The 22,502-nt window shown below is 37.3% G+C and overlaps 1 protein-coding gene and 1 long non-coding RNA gene across 2 annotated transcripts in view; one reads left to right on the top strand and one right to left on the bottom strand.

Moving 5' to 3' along the window:
- The window catches only part of TUBGCP6 (tubulin gamma complex associated protein 6), a 43,474-nt gene extending 25,093 nt beyond the window's left edge, over positions 1 to 18,381 (top strand). The window contains 22 exon segments of the mRNA XM_032687819.1: positions 97 to 270; positions 1,321 to 1,442; positions 1,763 to 1,838; positions 2,282 to 2,391; positions 4,207 to 4,298; positions 4,391 to 4,530; positions 6,230 to 6,379; positions 7,002 to 7,083; positions 7,160 to 7,248; positions 7,431 to 7,546; positions 8,153 to 8,291; positions 8,384 to 8,500; positions 8,746 to 10,054; positions 10,461 to 10,516; positions 10,773 to 10,965; positions 11,225 to 11,393; positions 12,701 to 12,842; positions 13,786 to 13,980; positions 14,229 to 14,361; positions 14,596 to 14,809; positions 15,921 to 16,120; positions 17,898 to 18,381. Of these exon segments, the coding sequence (XP_032543710.1) occupies positions 97 to 270; positions 1,321 to 1,442; positions 1,763 to 1,838; positions 2,282 to 2,391; positions 4,207 to 4,298; positions 4,391 to 4,530; positions 6,230 to 6,379; positions 7,002 to 7,083; positions 7,160 to 7,248; positions 7,431 to 7,546; positions 8,153 to 8,291; positions 8,384 to 8,500; positions 8,746 to 10,054; positions 10,461 to 10,516; positions 10,773 to 10,965; positions 11,225 to 11,393; positions 12,701 to 12,842; positions 13,786 to 13,980; positions 14,229 to 14,361; positions 14,596 to 14,809; positions 15,921 to 16,120; positions 17,898 to 17,989 (4,110 nt within the window). The 3' untranslated portion in view covers positions 17,990 to 18,381.
- Positions 18,226 to 22,360, bottom strand: LOC116786810. Its single transcript, XR_004357086.1, has 3 exons — positions 22,290 to 22,360; positions 21,514 to 21,601; positions 18,226 to 19,277 (listed from the first exon to the last, which is right to left on the bottom strand). It is a non-coding gene; the product is annotated as an uncharacterized LOC116786810 (long non-coding RNA).
- Between the last annotated feature and the right edge of the window lie 142 nt (positions 22,361 to 22,502).

Here is a 22,502-nt window from a genome sequence, read left to right as displayed (position 1 = left end):
CTGCTGTCATTTTTGTGTGTAAATGTTTGCTATTTTAAGTCAAAATACAGCTATGAAATACTTAAATCTGCCTTTTTTCACCCTATTTTCTTTTAGACTGCACAGACATTTGTGATAAAGGAGGGGGTATACGTATCTGGAACTTCACCAGAGACGATGCACAACCTGCTCACAGAAGTTGCAGAGTATGGAACCTATTACACACGACTTAGTCGTTTTTCTCTTCAGCCAGTTTTGGATTCTTCATACAGTAAAGGACTTGTGTTTCAGGTAAAACAATTGTATTAAATCATCTAGATTTAATGGGCCAGTTATCTTATGTATAGAAGGTAACTTCTAATTAAAAGGTAAATTAGAATTTCACGTAAAGCTGGATTTTCTGCATTCTACAAAACTGTAAAGTGTTTTAAATGTAATGCTCCATCCCAGCTTCGCAATGAACAGTGCCACTATATTTAAATCACAACTCTCTGTGCCTAGGGCTTGCTTGCACTGAAACATGCAGTAAAATGTCTTCATTACCTGAAGCATGATTTGTTTAGTCATGTTGTGGACTAAAGGAATATAATTTTTAGATGTTTTAAAGACATTACGTATTTATACAGTAAGATATATAAAATTAAAATACACAAACTTTATTAATACAGTATGTGTGTGTATATGTATATAAAATATACATTTTTTAAAATGAAAAGCTGAAGTAGAGAAATATGGTATTTAATAGCTTTAATTACTTTTTCTTTGTTCAAAATTAAGTGCAGATTTTCCCTGTCAATCCTCTGTGTATTGTACTGAGCTGTACGTACCCCATGTAATATCAGGTGATTTAATCTCTTTCCAATGCATAGAAATAAGTTAGGATTAGTTATGAAATTTTTTTTATTGTGAATATTTGATTTACGGAAATGTTATTCAATTTCTATTAAGAAGGTCTTCTTAGAAAAAGTTCTAGATGAATTTTTTCCAGTATCCAATTTAGGCATTAAAATAAGGAAACAGGTTTCCCTAGGTTTGTGTTCTAAAGAACAGGGAGCTCCTCAAAGGGCAATGCAAAGAAGCTGAACCAAGATGCTTTGTTATACTGTGTGTGGGTGCATTGGATGTGTAAAGAGTATAGAGGGATCATCTGGCTAATTGGAATGTCTGAAGTTGCATGGACCCTCACTTTCCCCTTACTTTATTGTACAAGTCCCTCTTACCTTCATATGCCAGTTATTTAAGTAAAAGGTTTGTTTTCATGCTGATGCAATTGATATTAGACATTGATAAACCATTAACAACTTTCACAGGAGCACTTTAAATATTTTCTGTTGATACTAGGCATTCACCAGTGGGCTGAGAAAGTATCTTCAATATTACCGAGCCTGTGTTTTGTCAACACCTCCTACTTTAAGTCTTCTAACAATCAGCTTTCTCTTCAGAAAATTAGGTCGTCAGTTGAGGTAAGAGAATGATATTAAATGTTTAAGCTTTTCGTAGCAGGAAAAATGCAATTTATTCATATACACTTTGAGTAATAAATGGGCATTCTTACTTAGTCTATCAGTATTTTTCCTCTAATTTTAACAGAAAGGTTATTTTATGTCCAGAAGATTGGAGGGGAAATATGTAAGGTCTTTATATTCAGTTTCTTTGTTATCCTAGTTATCATTCAGCAAATATGGTATGATTGTGTGATATTCAACTTCAGCGAAGTTCATCATTGTGATCTCAAGAAACTTCTGGTTGGAATTTTTATGTGTGTTTTAATCCTGTTTTTTAGGTATTTAGCTGAACTGTGTGGCATAGGAACAACCGCACTGGGGATCAGTGGTGGAGCTGGTGCTTCATTTCCTACGGTGATTTTTAGTTTGATGTTTTTATGTTTGGTTTGTGTTACAGTGTTAATGTTCTTCAGAGTTACATTGGATGAAATACTTAGTCTTGGTCTCTCTGCTAGCAAAGTTATGAGCTTGGACTCCAGTTAGAATACTGTTATCCCGTGTTTTCAATTCCTAAAGAAAACACAAGGGCCCAAAATAAGCCTTTAGAGCATTTTGGTTTATTCTAGTGGCATGAATCCAACTCTATACGTACTTGTTTCTCTTTAGTGACTATAAAGTGAGCTTGAGGTAACTAGCTCAGGTAAAGTGATCTTAACTGCATATAAATAGAGGAAGTGAGATGAATCCTACCTTCTGTGTCTAGTGGACCATGTAAAGCCATGTCTTTATGAGTCTTTTGTTAATAAAGTTGTAGTGCAGTTTGCTGCCTAACGTTAGGCTGTCTTTCAATTTTTTAGGGTGTTAAATTGCTTTCATATCTGTACAAGGAGGCTCTGAACAACTGTAGCAATGAACATTATCCAGTTCTTCTGTCTTTGTTGAAGACAAGCTGTGAACCATACACAAGGTGTGTCCATACTGTTCTCTGCATAATTTGAGTTTAAAAGTTACAAATTGGTCATCTGGTGAGTAACTGCCCATTTAACAATGGCTTTTAACATTAAAAAAAAAAAAGTCTCTATCCACAATATATATTAAAATTAATTAATCTTGCTGAATCCTTCTTTTCCTCTTTTTTTCAGCTCAGTAACAATATAAGGGTTGTATATGTGACTAGATTGGTAAATAAATACATGTAAATAAGACTTCTTTCTTGTTGCTGGTCCTGGAAATTCATACTGGAATATAAGACTCAGATAAACTTTTTTTTTTCTCATACCTGTAATAAAATCCTGAAAATGGCAACTGACAAGTTTCTCTCCTCATTGCACAAACTGGGAAAATTCATGCTTATTTCCACTGTCTTTTTGTTGTGGGCTTTTTAGTAAGCAAAAATGAATAAAATATCTGTTGTAACCAAATGATATTAGGAAGTGGAGTTCCTTGGATTGCAACAGTTTTGTTAAGTAGTGCACATCAAATTAGAAACTATTAGTTTATAGACTTCTGAAGAGATGCTTTTTTTAAATAGCTGTTTGCAGGAACTATGGCTGTAGCCCATCATCAGTTTCCAATGTTACTTAATAGATGTAACGATACTTAGTAAGAGAATACAGTCTGTCAAAACGCTCTAAATTTAGGACTCCTCCATGGCCACCCTTCTTGTGTTTCCTTCCTTTTACATAAAATGATCTTCAGAGAAATTTAATTTCAGATTTACCAGAAGACTCACTGAAATATCTTCACAGCTTCTGCCCTTCTATTTATAGAAGGAAGTCAGATTTCTGAAATACCAGTGGCAGGATTTCATGGCATCACAAGGAATCTAAAAAATTTGAAAGTATGCTTACTAGTATGTGATACTTACTGCATTCATTCCTAAATTTGTTGCAGATATGTATCCAAGCGTCAATCATATGATCAAGGCTGCCATGGAAGGAGGTCTCCATTATCTGCAGAAAGTGTTATCCTGTTCATTTGAAAAAAATTAAATAATAGAAGTTGTTGTTCAAGTAAATCATAGAAACATCAGATTTAATAATTTAAAAGTCATAACTTTTTACTTACAACCTTAAAATTGAACAGTCATTGCTGTGTTAAATGCTTTCTCTTTGTTACACTCAATGTCTAGAAGCAGTGTTAGTGAGAAAAAAAATATTATCTTTAAGGAGCTCTGTCTGAGCCTTTTTATCTATAGCTTCAGATTGTGTTGTAAAAAAAAAGGTATTTTTTATTTCTTCAAAAGTTTGGTTTCACACAGAAAAAATATGAGAAAGCATGAATAAATATTCCAAAATAGGAGTTTTTATTATTCAGTGTGTATTAAAAATGCCTCTATGTCCAGGGAGGAAGTGCTTGGTATTGCATCTTTGGTTTATATCCTTTTAGTTTTTCCCTGCCGAAATTATCTCTCTTTAAAGCAAATCCTTTCTGCTTATCTCTCTCTGTGCTCTTGATGCAGTGTAAAGATTTCTATACATTTTTTATGTATGCTTAGTAAATTGATATACAGAAATAAAAAGATTGTTTTAATTAAGGCACTGTTCTTTCACCAAAACTAATTATCAGTGAAATATTCTGTATAAAAATGGTTTAAGAAAAGTGTAGAACCACAGTCTCCTCTGTGTATATTTAAATATCAGTGTCACAGCACTTGTTTTTTATCCTGTCTATAGCTTGTGTCTTTTGGGATTTTAAAGAATATACAAATTGCTTGGTTATAATAAAGATGAGAAGGCAGGAGGTTTGACTTTCAATATTGTACAATTTTATTTTTTTTTAGGTTTATCTATGATTGGGTATACAGTGGTGTATTCAGAGATGTTTATGGAGAATTTATGATCCAGGTGAATGAGGATTATCTTTGTTTCAGAGGTACAGTATATATATGGAGCATTTATAATTTATATGATTTGTATTGTTAATTAAATAACTAAAATATATGCTTTCATCTTTTTGTTATGTAGATAAGCATTACTGGACTCATGGTTATGTTTTGATTTCAAAAGAAGTAGAAGATTGTGTCCCTGTATTTCTTAAACACATTGCTAATGATGTATACATATGTGGGAAAACCATAAACTTGCTGAAATTGTGCTGTCCTAGGGTAAGTTTTGGGTTGGTTCCTTCCTATGACATTAAGAAAATCATGTCTCCTTAAAGGAAGTTTTTAGGTTTTTATCAAGTTCACTTCTTTATTGAAAACCAGTATTGCATAAGTAAATGTTGATTCATGAAAGGCAATTACTTGCTCTCAGATACTTGTGAGCTGATTATCCACTCTACTTGCTAACACCTCACTGCAGAAATATAAATTTTAACAGCATCAAATTTATCATATCCAATGCACATGCTGTATTTCTTACTTTTCTTTGTATTAAAAGCAGAAATGTTTTAGGTGCTCAAGCAAGGGCCTTCCACTTCTCACACAACTCACACTACGTGTTGGCTCAAAGCTGCCTCACTTACCAGGTCTTGACTCAGTTCTGCACAGCTCTTGTATTCCAGCTTCATCATTACATTTCTAAGAAGCCCTTAAATAGTTCTGTTTATTCATATTTTTTGCAGAACGAGTCTTGTTCTTGATAAGAAAAACATGTTAAACTATTTTGTGTCTTCCCTCTTCTCTATATATGTCTAAAAAATTAAACAACCAGAGAGGTGTCTAAAGTCAATAGGCACTCTTTTTCAGGTAACTAATATTCTCTTTCCTTCTAAGACCAGAGTCTTGACAGAGCAGAGCAGCTCATTATCAGCTATCTAGTATTAGGTATAAGGATAATACCTCAAGTGAGATGTCCCTCTGCTAGTTCTCCTGAGCCTGCTCTCATAAGCATTCCCAAACCATGACTCTGTTGTGCCAGTAGTACTGGGCTTTTTATAGAAGTGTCAGCCATCATTTCTATAATAATTTACAGCTTTATCAGTCACTAACATGGTATCTTAATAGATAGAACATTCCCCCAGGTTGTGTGGCACCCAGGCTCAGTAACTCTCCATCTGAGAGTTACAGTCACATTTCATCCCTTTTCAACAATGCCCTCAAGAACTGGCTCTTCACTTCTGCTTAGTCTGATACATTCCCAGGAACACACCTCTGGGCATCCCATCTTCTGGCTCTTACCAGTAGACGGGGAAATCCAGTGTGAGTGTGCTCGTGCACATCCTAATTTTTTTTTTCTCAAGCTCAGTTACCTGTTTTCTGCACTGAGTAGAGTAGCTTCAGAGATTTAGGGGTGTTGAGGTGGAGTAGAAAGAGCTAAGATACTTAAAGAATAGGTACTCTGTGATGTGCACTGACTATGTTTTTGATAGTTACATCGTGTGTGGAGCTGTCTCCTGTAGGTGTGTGTTAGTTCTATTCCAGACATTTCCTACTGAGTGGGGGTCTGTGGGGAGCGTAAGTGAATAAAACCTACCTTTTGACAGGAGAGACGCATTCAGTGCTGAGTTACTCATGCTCAGTTAATCTGAATATTCAGAAAAGGAAATTTGAGAAGTTTAGAACGTGATTAGTATAAATGTATGTATTGGATTTTAGATTCCTGTCCAATTCAGTGGTAAAGACAGAACCCTGAGAATCTGACCTGTGATCCAAGTTGTGGAACATTGTACCCCTGTCTCCTACTTTGAATGATATAAATGCTAAAACCAATGCTTTTAGTAAAAAATTTTAGATCCTGTATAGAGACTTGTGTCAATGTCTTGAAGCACTACTGAGTTAAAAGAAATATATAATATGAGTACATAATATAAAGTTTTGCTATTTAAAAAATGTATTTAAAAGGAAACTTCTAATTTTTCAGCATTATATCTGTTGGTCAGATATACCTGTTCCTCGGATTTCAGTTATTTTTTCACTTGAAGAACTGAAAGAAATAGAGAGAGATTGTGCAGTGTATGTAGGTCGAATGGAAAGAATTGCCCGATACAGTTCCATAAGCAAGGAGGAAAAGGTAAATGAATAAAGGAATAAATACCTCATTGGGATTTTTATTTTTAAATACTCAATTTTAATTTTTGTTATAACTTTTAAAGAATTTTTATTTATGGTTAGAATTTTTTCACTGGTCAATTACTGTTTTAATTGTTATCATAACAAATAAACTTCCTTAATATAGCTTTTAAAAGTATAGGTGGTGTGTTGTATTTTCATATATTAAACGAGTGTTGGACTTCCATCTTAGTTCTTTGCAGCAGCAGATTTGTCCTCGTACTGAAGAGATTGTTAGATCCTAATTTAACAAATGTGACAAGCTAATTAATAACCAGATAAGACTATTTGTAATTTGCATAGCTAATCGTTTTTTCAGAACTTTTTAGTTAGAGACTTCTGTCCTTCAGATTCCATCATGTAATGTATATATCAGATGGATTTCGTTTAAGATCTGGAGTATTAACTTTCAATAGTAGTTTGCAGACTTTCCATTTAATTAATTGTTTTATTCATATTTCTGTATTATATTAACATATTAATAACCATTATAAAGTGTGTACCTGTCTGCAACAGTGTATTTTCAAATCGAAAATAATAGAAAAAATTCCACCAGTAGTTTTGTTTCTTCTTTTACTTTTTAGGATTTGCGCATGGAAATAGCCAAACAAGAATTAATTGTTCATGCTCGAGAAACTGCTAGCAAAGTACTAAAAGCCATTAGTGGTAAGTTGCAGTGGTGTTTCATGTATTTTCTAGTGGGTTTGTTAATGTAAACTAACGATATCTTCTTTTAATACAGATCAGCAAATATCAGAACGAATGGCTTTGGATGCAAAGAAACGGGAACAGTTTCAGAAGCTGAAAGACCAGTTTGCAAAAGACCAAGAGGTATCTCTGTATGTTTCTAAAGGCCAGCTGTATTTCTTAGGCAAATAAACGAGAGAGTATCTTGATTTATTGTACTGAAGTTGAATGAATAAATCATGGGGTACAAATAAGAACTTCTTGCAGATGTGTGAGTTACAGCTGGTATTGAGAGTGGCTTTTAAAAGTATTAAATATTTGTGCAGCGTCGCCTTGCAATGAAGCAGGAGGAGATTGATGATGATTTCAGCTATGCCCGAGAGCTCAGAGAGAGAGAAAAAAGACTGAAAGCTTTAGAAGAGGAAATGGAAAAAAAGGCAAGGTAAGTGTATCCGAGTAGTCTCCAAAACCATCATAAAGACCTCAGGAAAAAATTATTGTGTGTTAAAATTTATGGTACTAGTAGTTCCCAGACACTCTTCTACAAGGGTAATGTTTGCAGTTAAAGGTGGATTTTTGGTAATCTGTGAGCAGTTTTGTTAGGAATGGTTAGTGGCCCAAAAATCTGGGACCCACTAATTTCTTCCAACCCTATGCAGTCTGGTTTTTGTTATAATCAAAATTTCAGGAAAAAAAATTTAACTCCATCTTACAAGTAAAAGCAGAGCCCACAGCAAAAATGGTCACATGTATGTCAAAGCAGAAGTAAAAAACAGATGAAGGAGTTAGATTGATATTTCACTTTCTTCTGCTACATCTAAAAATACTTAAATAAGTGACCTACTAAGAATAGGTATAGAAATACATATTGACTAAGAATACAGTCCTGTTTGTTCCACCTGTTTATTGTCTGTGATTGAAGCCTCTGGCTTCTACATTTTAAAAACTGCTCAGTTTTGAAGTGCTAAAAAGCCTTATTCTTTAGAAGGGAAGATGAAAATCAGTATACAAAAATCTATAACTTAGCTTTTTTTTAATCTTCATTTAGGCAGGAATTAATTGACCATTATAGCAAACTTTCTGATGATGCAGCTCGTAGGGAACAAAGAACATTATGGAAAATCCAGCGACACAAGTTGGAAACAGCCCGTCTTAAGTTTCTGTTAGAAGATCAAAAACGCATTGAGGTATCTTCTGAAAATATTTAAGAAATGTAATTTAGAAAATTTGATATTTGGTACTTAAAGACTTTTGAGGTTGTATTTTCTTTTACTTGTAGGAAATGCTTGAAAAACTTCCAGATGGAAACTACAGGAGAAAATTAGATATTATTCCTTATAAACAGTGCCAGTTGGCTTTGGATAAAAACTCTGTTGAGAAAGATCCACCTTCACAGGTGAGTTCATTTTCTTACATAAACTCCAAGTTACTGTTCCAGATTTCCCTAAAGGGAGTTTAATTTCGTTGTTCATTTCAGTTCAGTAAACACAAGGTTCATGGTAACAACAGGGTAAGTTGTTATCACTTACTTATAGAATGTATGAAAAATCGGAAAATTTTAAATCCTATAATAAAGCAGTACTCTAATTAGTAGCTTGATTATGTGACTAGCCATACAGTGTAATAATTATTTCATTTTAGGTGTCTTCTGTGAAACCTCTGCATTCTAATGAGACAATTGACAGAAAAGAATCTGAGCCCGAACAGGAATATGCTCCTTCTGCTGACAAAGCACTGCCTATGCCAGAGACAGCAAATAAAGATGCTGATCAGCGTTTTCAGCCTGAAGCAGCAGGATCTCAAAGCAGTCTCCAAAGTTCAGAGAAAGCTTGCAGTCCTCTATGCTGTGCTGACTCCCTGCCTGAATCCAATGTGAATATAGAAGACTTCTTATCAAAGCCACAAGATGAACAGTCTGTTACCATTAGCATACAAGGATCTTCGCTAGATGAAGCATTCAGAAATATTAACTCAGATCTTTCTGAGACTTCTCAAGTAAGTGAAAGTCAGCCTGTCTTGGGAGGAGCACCAGAAGGAGAAGACAATGTGCCATTGCATCAGCAAACAGAGTATGATTTTAATACGGTCCTCAGACCATCTGCAACTTGGCAGGGACATGTTAGAGTTGGAGAAAATGTATTTGATGTGGAATACAGAAGGCCTCGGTGGAATATGCATGGACATGCATCTGATGCCAGCATTAGAGTGGGAGAATATGTACCTCAAGTGGACACTTACCAGCCACATTCAAGCCCTTATGGGCATTCTTCAGACTCCCATATAAAAATCAGCAGCTATGTTTCTGAAGTTGAATCTAGCCGACCTCGATGGAATATTCATGGGCATGTTTCTGAAGCTCATATTAAAATTGGGGAATATACTTCAGAGATAGAGCCCTCAAGGCCTAGGTGGAACATTCATGGACATGCTTCAGAAGCCAATATTAAGATTGGAGAGTATGTGTCAAATGTAGCTCCTACAAGGCCTCGGTGGAGCATCCATGGCCATGCATCTGATGCCAGTATCAAGATTGGTGAAAACGTGTCGGAGGTGGTCTCAGCCAGACCTTGTTGGAACATCCATGGGCACGCGTCACAGTCACACATCAAAATCGGAGAACTGGTTTCAGATACAGAGCCTTTGACAACCCGCTGGAGCCCATTTGGACACGCATCCCAGTCAAGCATCCAAATAGGGAAGTGGGCCCCATCTACAGAAAATGATCCGATACCTCATCGTAAAGCCATTTCAGGTTCTTCATCCGACTCCACAGTACAGACACTTCTGTACAGTGAAGAGTTATCTCCTGCTGAAGGGAGCAGAAAGGAAGCTAAACTGTCACAAGTTAGGGAAGAAACTTTGCCGCAGTCACAGATGTCTGACAGTGTTACAGACTTTCCTGATGCTAATATTAAAGATGATAAAGAAGAAAATGAAAAGAAACAAGAAGGTAAAATGAAATTAAATTTATTCAGTCAGCATTTAAGGGCTGTGAAAGTAACTGTAAATGTTTGTGTTCAAAATGGGTACTTACTACTTAATTCCTTGCTTAACTTTTCAGATACTGCTAAAATTCAGAGGAAAGAATAGAGCTTAGTCTTGTCTTCTGTAGACAAGAAACAGAGCATTAAAAAATTCTAGCCTGAAACTTTTATGAAACAGGACCTTGTGAGTTCTTGAGTAGAGAACATGCGTAAAAATACCTGAGTGGGGCTATTAGGAGGGACTCTTATTGGAGTCGTTATTTCTGTGATGGTTTGTAAAGAGATTTTGAACAACATTAGGAGCAGATCTGAAGTATGAACTAAGTATTATAAGTAGGTCTAAGTAAATGCTGGTTTTAATTGTATTTACAGTAATTGCAGACGTGGTCAACAAGGACCCTTCTCCAGACTCCTTACAGAGCATACAGGTAAGAAACAAAAGTAGTTGTTGAAAAGATTTATTTTTCCTTTGAAGAGTTAGACACACTGGTAGTTCAGGTAATAAGTTTCTCTCCTAATCTAGTAGTCATTGTAAAACCATATTGTTTTCACCTCTCTGAAGTGTACAGGTGCGTAGGCGCTTGTATTTTCAGTTGGAACAGCTGGTCAGTTACCTGTAAGAACACGTTAAGCCTGAGTAGACAAATCCAACATCTCATAAAATTGTCCATTTATGTGTTTTAGGCAGAAGAACCTGAAAAAACCATTCCACAAGATACTGTGCCTCAGGAAACCTTAATTTCTGAAGCTAATGCTTCCAAGACTAAGGAGGAGGAGGGGGAAGAGGAAGATACATGGAAGAAAGAACAAGCTTATTTGAAAGCCTTATCAGATCAGTATTGTATTGAAAAATACCAAGATAGTTATGATTTGATGTGTAAGTAGAACTGTTGGAACAGTAGATCAGTAGAAGATATGGTAAACCTGATCAAGAAATCTGAGTGCCAAAAAAAGCCCCCTGACTTACCAGTAGATTATTGATGTTATGAACTGCAACAGCCAAACAATTTGCTCATAGGCACAAAGATGAGATGTTATGATTTTCTACCCTAGAGGTGTTTGTAGAGTTTAATAGGAACATATTATCAAACTTCTTAAATATAATAACTTACAATGTTTATGTATTTTAAATTTAGCAGAACTACCAGTTTCTCATCTCTTGCATCATGTGATACCAAGATCATATACTTTTCCTGTGGATCCTACAGTGCAGTCGGCAACAGATGAAACTGCTGTACAGCTGAGTGAGCTCTTGTCTTTGCCAGTGCTGATGAAACGTTCTATTACTGCTCCACTTGTGTCTCAGTGAGTATTTATTAGAAATTTAGCAATTAATTTAGATTTTAATGTTGTGTTCTGTTTTGAGACAAGAGTTGCACAAAGGTGTGTTCTCTTAAATTTTCTCTTTGCTCCTAGAAGTGGTTCAGTGGATGGTCTATTACTAATTAAAAAGTTCAGATCTACGTGATAAATAGTAACATAAACTTAGATTTTTGTGTGAATTAAAAATTTGAATGTCTATTTGAAATACAAGGGCTTAGAAGGACGTGTTTGCTCTCTGGCTTGTGGATTATGCAGCAGTGATTTTGACAAGATGAGTTTCATTGTTCTTTTAAAAAGAAGGTGTATTCTTTATAATGTATGTGTTTTTATTTGGCAGATGAAAACTAAGGGACTAAGAAAAGAAAAATCTTTTGATTATGTGAAGGCTCATGCATATTGATCAGGGTATATTTCATGTTTCTATGGGAATTCCAGCTTCAGGGCTGTTTCGAAGTATAATAGAAGCCGTTCTTGTTACAGTTGGGATATATAGGGAAACCACATATATGTCGGACTGTTTTGTGAGTGTTTTAAATAAAAGTTTTTGTTATTATGTACAAGATTAGCTTCTGTCACGAAAACAGTTGTTTACAGATGCGTTAATTCCCCTTTTGCAATCTGCTTTCTTGTAGGTCTGAATTTCCATTTACTAGCTCTGAGTATGCTAATACTCCCAAGTTTGGTGCAATGTAGAAAGATATAATTATCTAACTTAATTTTAAACATCCAGACCAGCTCCCAGAATGATCTGTGTACAGATTCATGCATCTGGCAAAGCAAAGTGAGCAAGCCAGAGCTGTGTGCTGGCAGAATTAGCCAATCCCTGATAGGCAAGTTAAATTATTTAAAGCTAGCTTGAATACCTACACTATACTGTAAACTGTAGTGTAGACCTGCCATCAGTGTCTAGTGACAGAGCTTTACCAACTAGTATATTCTTCTTGGGGATTTAATAGTCTTTCTTAATCTGTTTTTGTAGATGACAGAGATAAGAAGGTTATTGATAAAATATTGCTCCAGGCCCAGCACCATGTTCTAAAGGTCATTATACACAGCTGGTCTTAAAATACATCCCCGGTACTGTTCAAACCTCAGTTACCCGAAGTGATAGGTTTTAATTCTGGTAAATTCTAGATGAAGATTTTTTTGTCTCTTGTTTTTTTGCCTATGTGAATATCATCCTGTCTTAAGTTCTGGAGCATTAATCTGATGTAGCTACAGCTGAATGTTAACAGTAAGGAAGGAGTTGCATGTTAAGTATAATACCTTTTCTGTGGTTTTATTCTTAGTGTTTCTCTTGTGAACAAAGCAATAGTTGATTACTACTTTGTGGAGCTGAACGTAGAGAAGCATTTTGAAGCACTGAGACACTTTTTGTTAATGGAAGACGGGGAGTTTGCTCAGTCACTCAGTGACCTGTTGTTTGAGAAGGTATTTGCTTTGTTGTCTTAATCGTTGTGTTTGAGTTGTCTGTTTTGGCTTGATGTCTCTGAATTAATTTGGATGGGAATGAGGGAATGGTGTGAATTAGAATCCTAGCTTTTGACATTTTCCTCTTTTGTACTGTGTTGAGAAGTCTTGTAGCAAGAAACTGTTAACATTGTAAGGACAGAGGCAAAAGGAGGTCTTTGGCAGATAAGGAGTCATGGAAGGGTGTTTCACTGTTTACTGTGAAAACTGCTGCATTATTGCTGTCTCCTCCCATCTGCTGGCAGTAGGGCTGGAGAGCCTGTAGCCATTCGCTAAAATCCATTGGAAAGCCCTGTGTTGCAAGATACCTACTCTTACCTTAAATATACTTAAACAGAGAGAGGAGAGTGCTGGGCCCTCTGATGAGACAGTATTTTCATGACTTACTGCTGTATTTGTGGGGAAGACAGCAAGGTAGGAGGAATAGCCTGGGTTAATGTAGCTGGTTGCCAGTGGAGATATGCTGTAGGGGAATTAAGGCATTTCTGTGAATCCTAAGAATGCTTTAGACCCAACTGGAGAAAGCACTCAATGAATAGCTTTATTTGTAAACCTCTGAAAGTGTTGAGTTGATGAAATAGGCAGATTCTAGTCAGATAAATACCAGTTCTGTCCCTGGCTTTCTAAAAACTGTGTTCCCTTCTGGAGGAATGTGTAGCAGCTCCTGAATCACAGCAGACACAGGAAAATAAATCAGTGCAGGTATGAGATTACCTTCATGCTGTGACCAGCAAATAGTTCAGAAGTTGCTTCTTATGCTGTTCATGCATCCCTACAGCAGAAGTAAAAATTTCCAATCCAGGCAGGGTTGTCACCACTTTATCATTCTGCTTTAATTCACCTGTGTTCAGGAGCCAAGACTCTTTACTGTGTAATTAGGATTTTTTTTTTTTTTTGTCCCTAGCTTGGATCAGGACAGACACCTGGTGAATTGCTGAATCCACTGGTTCTTAATTCTATTTTAAATAAAGCATTACAGTACAGTCTTCATGGTGATACCCAGCTTGCTTCCAATCTTTCTTTTGCCCTCAAATATCTTCCAGAAGTGTTCAAGCCCAATGCACCTGATGCTCTGAGTTGCTTAGAGCTAAGGTACAAGGTAAGAAAGCATGCAGAAAGGTAGAACAGTGCAGTTATGCCATGGCTCTTATGTACCATGGTAGAGTGAATATGTTCTTAAGAATGGAGTAAAATAGTTGTGTAATGGAAGTTACAGGATTTATTTAGCCTGGCCATTGCATTACATTATTAAATACATACATTAAATTGTTGAAATACTTGCATTTTTAATAATCTTGTAATTTCTAACTAAAAATGTAGTATGATCAGCACTGTTATTTCTTTTAGGTTGACTGGCCTCTGAACATTGTCATTACTGAGAGCTGCATGAATAAGTACAATAAGATCTTCTCCTTTTTGCTTCAGCTGAAGCACATGGTGTGGACTCTCAAGGATGTTTGGTTTCACTTAAAGCGTACTGGTAAGTATAAGGAGTGAAGTAGAGAGCATGCTGTTTAAAATGCCTTTAGCACCTTCTGCTAGACAGTTGCTTATAAACAGTCACATCAAGCTTCAAAAGCCACAATTTCTTTAAGAATCTTCCTTGGCATTTTAGACAGACTCTACTAACAGAAACCTTCATCACTTTAAAAATCCTGGTTTTAGATGGTGTCTGTGGATGCTGATGATAATGTATTTCTGGTTTTATTTTCAGCTTTAGTGAGTCACGCGTCAAATTCTGTTCAGTTTCGACAGCTCCAGCTGTATAAGCATGAAATGCAGCATTTTGTGAAAGTTATTCAAGGTTACATTGCTAATCAGATTCTTCATGTTACGTGGTGCGAATTTGGAAACAAACTGTCTTCTGTGGGCAACCTGGAAGAAATTCACAGAACACATGCTGAATACCTCAACAAAGCAATCTTCAGGCAAGCTACCATTCTTATTTTTACTTCAAATATTTAAGTTAATGGAGTGGCCAGTTCTAGCCTAATGTATTTGTGCAAAACTGACTTCTACCTGACACGCTAAGTAGTCTTTACATATGAAAGTGTTTTTATGTAAGGAAAATGAACTTCATGGCCTGTTGTGAGGTCTATACTTTGATGCTTCTCCTCATCTATCCATCGTTTTCATTTCCCTGGACTCCTTGAGTTACCTCCTGCTCCTGTTCACTGTGCCTCAGGAAGTTTCCATTCTACTCAGGACAGCTCTGACCTAAGAGCTCTAAACTAAGGCTCTTGCCACAGTTCTGTTTTTCTTTCAGCCCATCCTTGTCATAGCCTTTTTAAATTACTGCTGTTCCATTCAGCATGAGTAGTGTGCACAAGTAAGCCTTGCTGAAGGATGTAAAATGCTTCTCCTGTACCTTTTCTGTGCCTTTAATATATGTGCAGTGACCAGGGCTGGGCTTTGAAGGGACAAAAAGATGCCTCTGTCTACATTTATGAGCACTGCAAGAGACACCTGTCTTTCAGGAATCACAAGCTTTTAGCTCCTTGGTTACTGTATATGAGGCAGAGGGGTGGTGTGAACAAGAGGAAAGAAGCCTAGAGTTTATTTGGTTTCTTCTTGAAGAGTATACACTGGAATGATAAAGTGGTGATATGGAGGGAGAAGAGATGATAAAGAACAGAAATTATAAACTAGAAGAAATCTCTCCTTTCATGTCTCTTTCGGTTTTAATCAGAAACAACTTGTTAGAGCTGCTGTTTGGATACCAGGGGGTGGAATGAAAGGGGATTAAAGTTTAAAGAGACTGAGACCATAATGTTTTTAAATGTCATCTCTTTTGCAAATGCAGATGTAATTCTAGAAATCAGATACACTGGGGCAAATATCAGTTTCTTGGAAGTGCAAGCAAATTATGTTAGTTTTAGGCACTTTGTTTAAAATCCCCATTACAGTTGGCTGCAGTCTTGTGGATTTTTTTCAAGCAATTACCTTTAAACTAAAGGATTGTCACCCCTTTATATTTTTAGTCTTACAACCAATAAATTATGTCAACTAATTTCTAAAGTTGTTTTTGTTTTCTCTTAGGGGTCTGTTGACAGAGAAGGCAGCCCCTGTGATGAACATCATACACAGCATCTTCAGCCTTATTTTGAAGTTCCGCAGCCAGCTCATCTCTCAGTCATGGAGCTTCGATGCAGGGAAGCAAATGGCTGTTCATCCCAACTTTGGTCTGATGCAGCAGTCATACAATACCTTCAAGTATTACTCTCACTTCTTATTCAAAGGTGAGAAATTGCATAAATTTTAGATAGAAGAAAAAATAACTGACGACTGAAAAAATTACAAAGATGTTTTGGTAGTATAACATAAAAGTAGGAAGATGTGTGTACTTAGTGTTAGAAAATGTAATTCCCAAATGAAAACTGCATTATTGTGGTTTCCAAAGATCTGTATATCCATTAGTTAAAATGTCCACAAAAGAAATCTAACAGATATCCTAAAACTGTCTGTAAGTTTTTGCTAAACTTAATTTACAAAATAAGAATTTGGTATTTAGCTCTATATATGTGCATACATTTTTATTGGCAGCAATGAAAGATAGGTAGATACCACTTAGAAGTAATTTTAGATATATATGCACTAGTTGAATATTACCTTGGGTATGAGATTTGAAAATTCTGATTCCCATTTTGAACTAGAGCCTCCTAGCACTAGTTGGAGCTTAAAGCCAGCACTCCAGGCAAGTGTTTTTCAGCTACACAGATCATTTGCCAAATGTACTTTCCTTTAACATGATAAAATTTTATCTCACTGTCAACTTAGGCTGTAGTGTGAAGAAATGGTTACCTGTCTTTCCTCTCCATTTCTCTTTCAGATCTTGCTTTTGTTTTTAGTACAAGTTCCTTATAATTCCTCTAGTACAAAGGTGGTTCATGGGGTTTGGGTTCCTTTTTTTAGAAAATCCCAAATTCCTGAAGGAGATGCAACTGTTTTTCTTAGATCTATTTTTCTAGAATGTTTTCTAGTCAGACTATATTCTTCAGGAAATGAGCTGCCCTTTTTATTCTTTAAGGGTGTCCAAAAATGGTGTCAAAGGACCAAAAACAGATATTTCAGGATGAGTTAGAATGGCTGCTTCCAAATTCTACAGGAAGTCAGAACACCCCTGGGAGCCGCCTAAGCCCATACTACGAGATCTATGGTTGCTTCATGGACAGAGATTAATAGACCATTCCGTAAGGAAATTCGATGAGTGACCCAGTTCTTTACACCCTCATTATTAAGCACTACAAAGCAAATGTGTGCTTGTTCATCTCCACTTGTACCTTCAGTCACCACGTATTGTAAAATGTTCTCTTTCCACAATGGGTTGATCCAGAATCCATTGAAAGCCAATACAAAGTTGTCTGGACTTCAATGGCTTTGGCTCTGGCCCTAACTTCTAACAATACACTTTCCCTTCTTCCTTGCATGCTCCTGCTGCTTGCTAATTCCCTTTATATTAGTGCATGGGATATTTGTGAGCTCAGGGAGTTTCTATTGGCTTTTTTCCTTTGTAATTAAGGATGTTTAGAGCAGTCAGTTTGTTCATTCATAGCGCCTGAGGAGTTTGTCCTAGGAATTTCTCTTTGGTTTTCTCTCTCACAATGGACTTTGCTCAAGAAAACTTCAGCAGAGCTACTTCTTTCACAGAGGTCACCAGAGGACCTAAACATACTTCCTGGTCAGTTGAAATTATGATAAGAACATACCATCTAACTGTGAAAGATTTTGTGATCTCTGTGTTTCTGTGAATGCAACTTGATAAGGAAACGCTTTGTTAGAATAATACACTTTCACTTAGAACCGACACATAGTGTTTCTTTTGCATCTTTTTTGAAATAGTTTATAATTCTAGAAAGAGATACTGGACTTACGTTGAAATGTACATTTGTTTTTATTGTCCTCAGATTTCTGCATTAGGCTTTTTTTTTTTAATTAAAAGCACATTTAATTAATGTCAAGGCTGACTTTAGAATATTAAGCTTAGTTGAAGCTTATTTTTTTTTGTTTTTCTTCCAGTGGTAACAAAGCTTGTAAACAGAGGATACCAACCCCATCTGGAGGACTTTCTGCTGCGAATCAACTTTAATAACTACTACAAGGATAACTGAACTGTATATAGAGTAAGGATCACTGATAACATAGTAAAACAGAAAAAAAATATATATGCTTATGATTTGTAGAAGCTTATGCAAATGCCATGCAAGGGGCATTTTTCTTCAGTGAAATAACCCACTATCTAATAGCATGAAGAAAATAACCACCACATACAGAGCATGATGATGCTTAAAATCCACCAAACCTGCCAGTTGTTTGATCTGCTGAAAATTGATGTTGTCATTATTGCAGAGAGAGAAAAGCTGAATGCCTGATCTTAACACAGGAGAGAGTGCAAAACTGTATATCTGTGAATGTGTAAATGTTGTATTTTCAGTGGTGTGAATTTCCTTGAATGTAAATACATGTATATGAAATAAATTAACAGATACTTTCTAAAACTGCACTTGGTAATTGTTGGATAACTTGTGCCAAATTTAGCTTCTTTATACCTAATTTAAGAAGTGCATCTGATTTTGTGGTGATTATGTAAAACACCTAAAACAGAAATGCAGCATCACTAAAGCAAAACAAAACTGTAATTCCCAATATATTCCAATACTGCTTTCAACTGAAGGATCACATTTTCAATTTGCTAATAATTTTCCTTTTCGTTCTTTTTTTTTTTCTGTATTGTGAAAAGAAACAACTGAACTTTCAACTTCATGTATGAGAATGTTTTAGAGAGGCAGTCAGCTTTGAAACATGTTGATTTTGAGATCCTGGAGTCACAGTTGCTTAAAATGTGGATATATTCATCAGGAGCTGTTTGTCTGATTAGGGAACACTTATTTAAAGGTACAGGCCTGGCTGGCAAGTTAACAATACCGTGGAATATTGAATAAGATTATTTTCTGATGATGTATAGGTAGTTTTATGATTTTTTTTTTTCTGGAATAGAAATAAGCATTAGAGTGAAGTTCACTTCACATACCAACGATGAAGTTGACCTGAGTGTTTCTGCTCCTGCTCTGGTTCCAAAGTCAGTGTAAAAATGTGGTAATGCACAGTCATAACATACATCTTCTGTGCTGTTTATCTGTGATGTATTTAATTGACTAGCTGCTTTCTGTTCTGCAGAACAGGAGGATTGAAAGAGCAAGTGGCTTGCAGACTGAGCTATTTTGTTGCCTGGGCAGGCAGAGAGCTATTTTGAGAATTTGTAGGACTGGGGGTGTGTGTACCTTCTGGTGCAGACTGATATCTTGTCATGAAGCACCTAGACTTCCCAGTAGAGAGCAGCCACACAGCTTCTGTGGGGAGCAGTATCTGATGTTTGAGACTTTGGAGCTTGGCACTGCTCTGTAATTGTAGAAAGACAAAGTTTTATCTTTCCCATGAACCCAGTGTAACTCGTGGAGGAACAGCACACATACCTGCAGTCAGCTCTTCAAAATGCCTGAAGGCCTTACCTGGCCGCTGACATAGGCAGCCAAGACAGGGTAAGAAAGAGGGAAGAGAGAAAAAGGGATTCAGAGCACCTAAATTAAAAGTCCTGGTACGATTACACAAGAGGAGCAGCCTTTTCTCCCTTGACTAATAAAGGAGTGCTCCCCAGTGAAGGAAAAGAAGGGCAAGATTAGTAATAGCTAAAAACTTCTCAAATGCAAGCCCTGATGAATACTGCAAAGTTAGGACTTTAGGTGCAATCTTAGAGGGATGATCTCCTTCTTTAGAGACAAAAGTCTTCAAGAAAAAAATGAGAGCAAAGTATGGAAATTGAGACACATATCCCCCCCCCTCCCCATTTGCATTGCCGAGCACGATGCTATAGGGCATGGATTAGCCCTTTGGCCAGCTCAGGTTGTATCCCCTCCCAGCCGCTGGCCTGCCTCCTGGGCAGGGGCCGAGGGAGGGAAGAGACAGCCTTGACACTGTGCAAACAGGGTTCATCAACAGCCAAAACACGGCTGGTTGAGCTGCAAATCCAAAACACAGCCCTGTAACAGCCTGCTAGGAAGAAGGTTAACTCCATCCTGTCCAGACACTGCACAACGGAAAATTAACTTTGATTTGGAAAATACTGCTTGTTTAGAAAGGGCAGTTAAGAAATACCAAGAATATCCTCAAACTAGAAAAACTAATGCGTATCTGCAACTTTTGTGGTGTTATATGAGCACTTCATATAGAAGTAGTTGTATTAGCTCTTGGCTTTTCTGCACAGTAAAACTTTTGAGTGCAGGGGAGTGAAAATCATCTACAAATCAGAATTCTGATCCACACCTTGGCATTGGTAACTCCTAAATAAAGGTGGAAGGGTGAAAGCCCCACAGCCAGCACAGCTGCAGTGTATGGGGCCTGTCAGAGGCAGCTCAAGAACATTCCCTCCTTGACTTTTTGCCTTAGCTTCACATTCATTGATAGGGGATCTGCTATCTCCACTTCTGGGGAAGATTTAAAGGTGAATGGATCACCTTTTGTTTTCTGGCTGCAAAAGACCAGAGGAGAAAAGCCACAGTTTGCTTAAGAGGAGCATGGTAATGCCAGTCCTGGTGCTGAATTAACTCAGGGGAAGAGCATTTCAGATGGGAGGTTTCCTGTCTGACAAGCTGAGGAGGTAGAAGCTGCCTATTACTGATCCTCATCACTGCCCACAGTGTCAGCCCAGGTCCTTTTCATTTCTGTGTGCAGCTGATGGACCACACCACAGCCTGCTGCTCAGGGCATGGAAAACCTGTTCGGTCACGAGCAAGGCCTGGGAGCCAGCACAGTTTTGCTGTCTTCAGCAAAATCACCTAATCTCTTGGTGCTTTAGATTTTCCACCTGAAAATGTGGTAATAGTATCCATCTTTCTTTGTGCCACTTAAAAAAAAAAAAAAGAGGAAATGCTATTTAACAATGCAATGATCTAATGTTCTACTGTATAAAAATGCCAACTACTAAATTGACTCTAGAATAGAAAACCTATGAAGTAAGCTTTGTAAGTCAGCTTTGTCTACAAAAAAAATGTTTTCTGTTTATACTTGCCCGAAGTATCATTAAATCTCACCCCGAAGTATCATTAAATCTCACCTCTGGGTTTACCTGCTGAAGGTGCATGCTCAGCAAGAGCTCTGCAGTGCTGCAGCGCTGTCCTTGCCCAGAGAAAACAGCAGCAGGGGAGGAGAAGAGCAGCAGGGAGCTTCAGATTTTTTGCATGCCTTGGAGAGACAGATAAGCCTGTCTGTTCCCTTTGTGTTTCTGCTCCCCTATTAATTATGCATCTGCTGCAAGAACTGCATGAACAGAAGAAGGTACAGTCTATACTCATGTGTGTCTGGAGCTTTATCACTGCCCCTCGTGTCCTTTGATCTATATGCCACGGTACCTGCCCTGACACAGGGAAGCTGCATCCTTCAAGTTCCATGGTTGATTTGGGAATGAGGGAAAACAGAAGTGTTAAGGGAAGGTGGGGGGACTGAATGCAACATTTTTATACAGTTGAGAGGAACTGAGAAATGTCACTGCACACAAAAAAGGTCCCACTGTAAATGCAGGAAGAACAAAGTCAAGTTAAAAGATGTAACAGAGGTAGTGGCTGCATTATTTAGAACTCACCCATAACTGTGATCTTACACTGGATGTGACAGCATCGTGAAACCCTCCTATTGGATTCACATCCATTACCCCCAGCTGTCACCTGGCTCTGGAGGGGTAAGTGCATGTTACTGCCTCCACCTGTCTCATCAACTCTGGTCAGAGGTAAAGCTGCCCAAGTCCCACCTACCTGTGTTAACAATGCTGAAGGATCAGCTAAGGAGGGGCATTGGGGCTGCTTGGACATTACTGAGCACAAGTGAGCAGCCAGAGCATGTGGCAGTGTGTGACCTGATGAAGGGTGCTGTCTGGAGGGAAGATACACAGTCAAATATGTGAAGAATTGAGCTGACAAAGTAAATTCAGGATAACCAAGGCCTGAATTTGCTCTTTCAGTGGACCATGTCTGGATGGACTTCATGCAAAGGCACAAGGAGCAGGTTTGGCCTAAACCTACTTCCATCACAGATGAACTCAAATGCAGAATACCAGAAACCAGTCTGTTCAACAGATATTTTGGAGTGCAGAGATTTACCCCAGCTGAAGCAGCCCAAGGAGCCACATGTGTTTAAATAATTTGGTTTTATTAAATAAACTAATAAACAAAATACAACTTCACTTTCCACCCAAAGGCCTATTTCTGTGAGCACAGTTAAAATCCCATCCTGAATCTGCTGACATCAGCTGATGCGTTAAATTCCAGTGACATAAGGAAGAATAAAAGAGGTGTCAGCACAGGTCTTATGGCCAAGGAAGTGGGAGGGAGGTTTCCCTTTGAAAAATGTGAGGGCCCTTACCTTGCTTTAAGCATACCACCAAAAGAGCTGGCAAGGCAGGAAACCTGTGAGTTCACTCCTCAGAAAACACTGCAAAAATATAAAGCGAGGTTTCTGTAATATGACCTGACCATCTGATACTAACAGAGCAAAAACTTCTAAAGAAATGAAGTTGGCAAACAGTATGGTTAACAGCAAAACTGTTTCAGGAAATAGGCATAAACAAGAATATTA

Source organism: Chiroxiphia lanceolata, chromosome 5 (assembly GCF_009829145.1).
Source record: "Chiroxiphia lanceolata isolate bChiLan1 chromosome 5, bChiLan1.pri, whole genome shotgun sequence".
Classification (NCBI taxonomy): domain Eukaryota; kingdom Metazoa; phylum Chordata; class Aves; order Passeriformes; family Pipridae; genus Chiroxiphia; species Chiroxiphia lanceolata.
The sequence above is the reverse complement of the archived record's forward strand: the minus strand, read 5'-3'. Positions and strand labels throughout refer to the sequence as shown.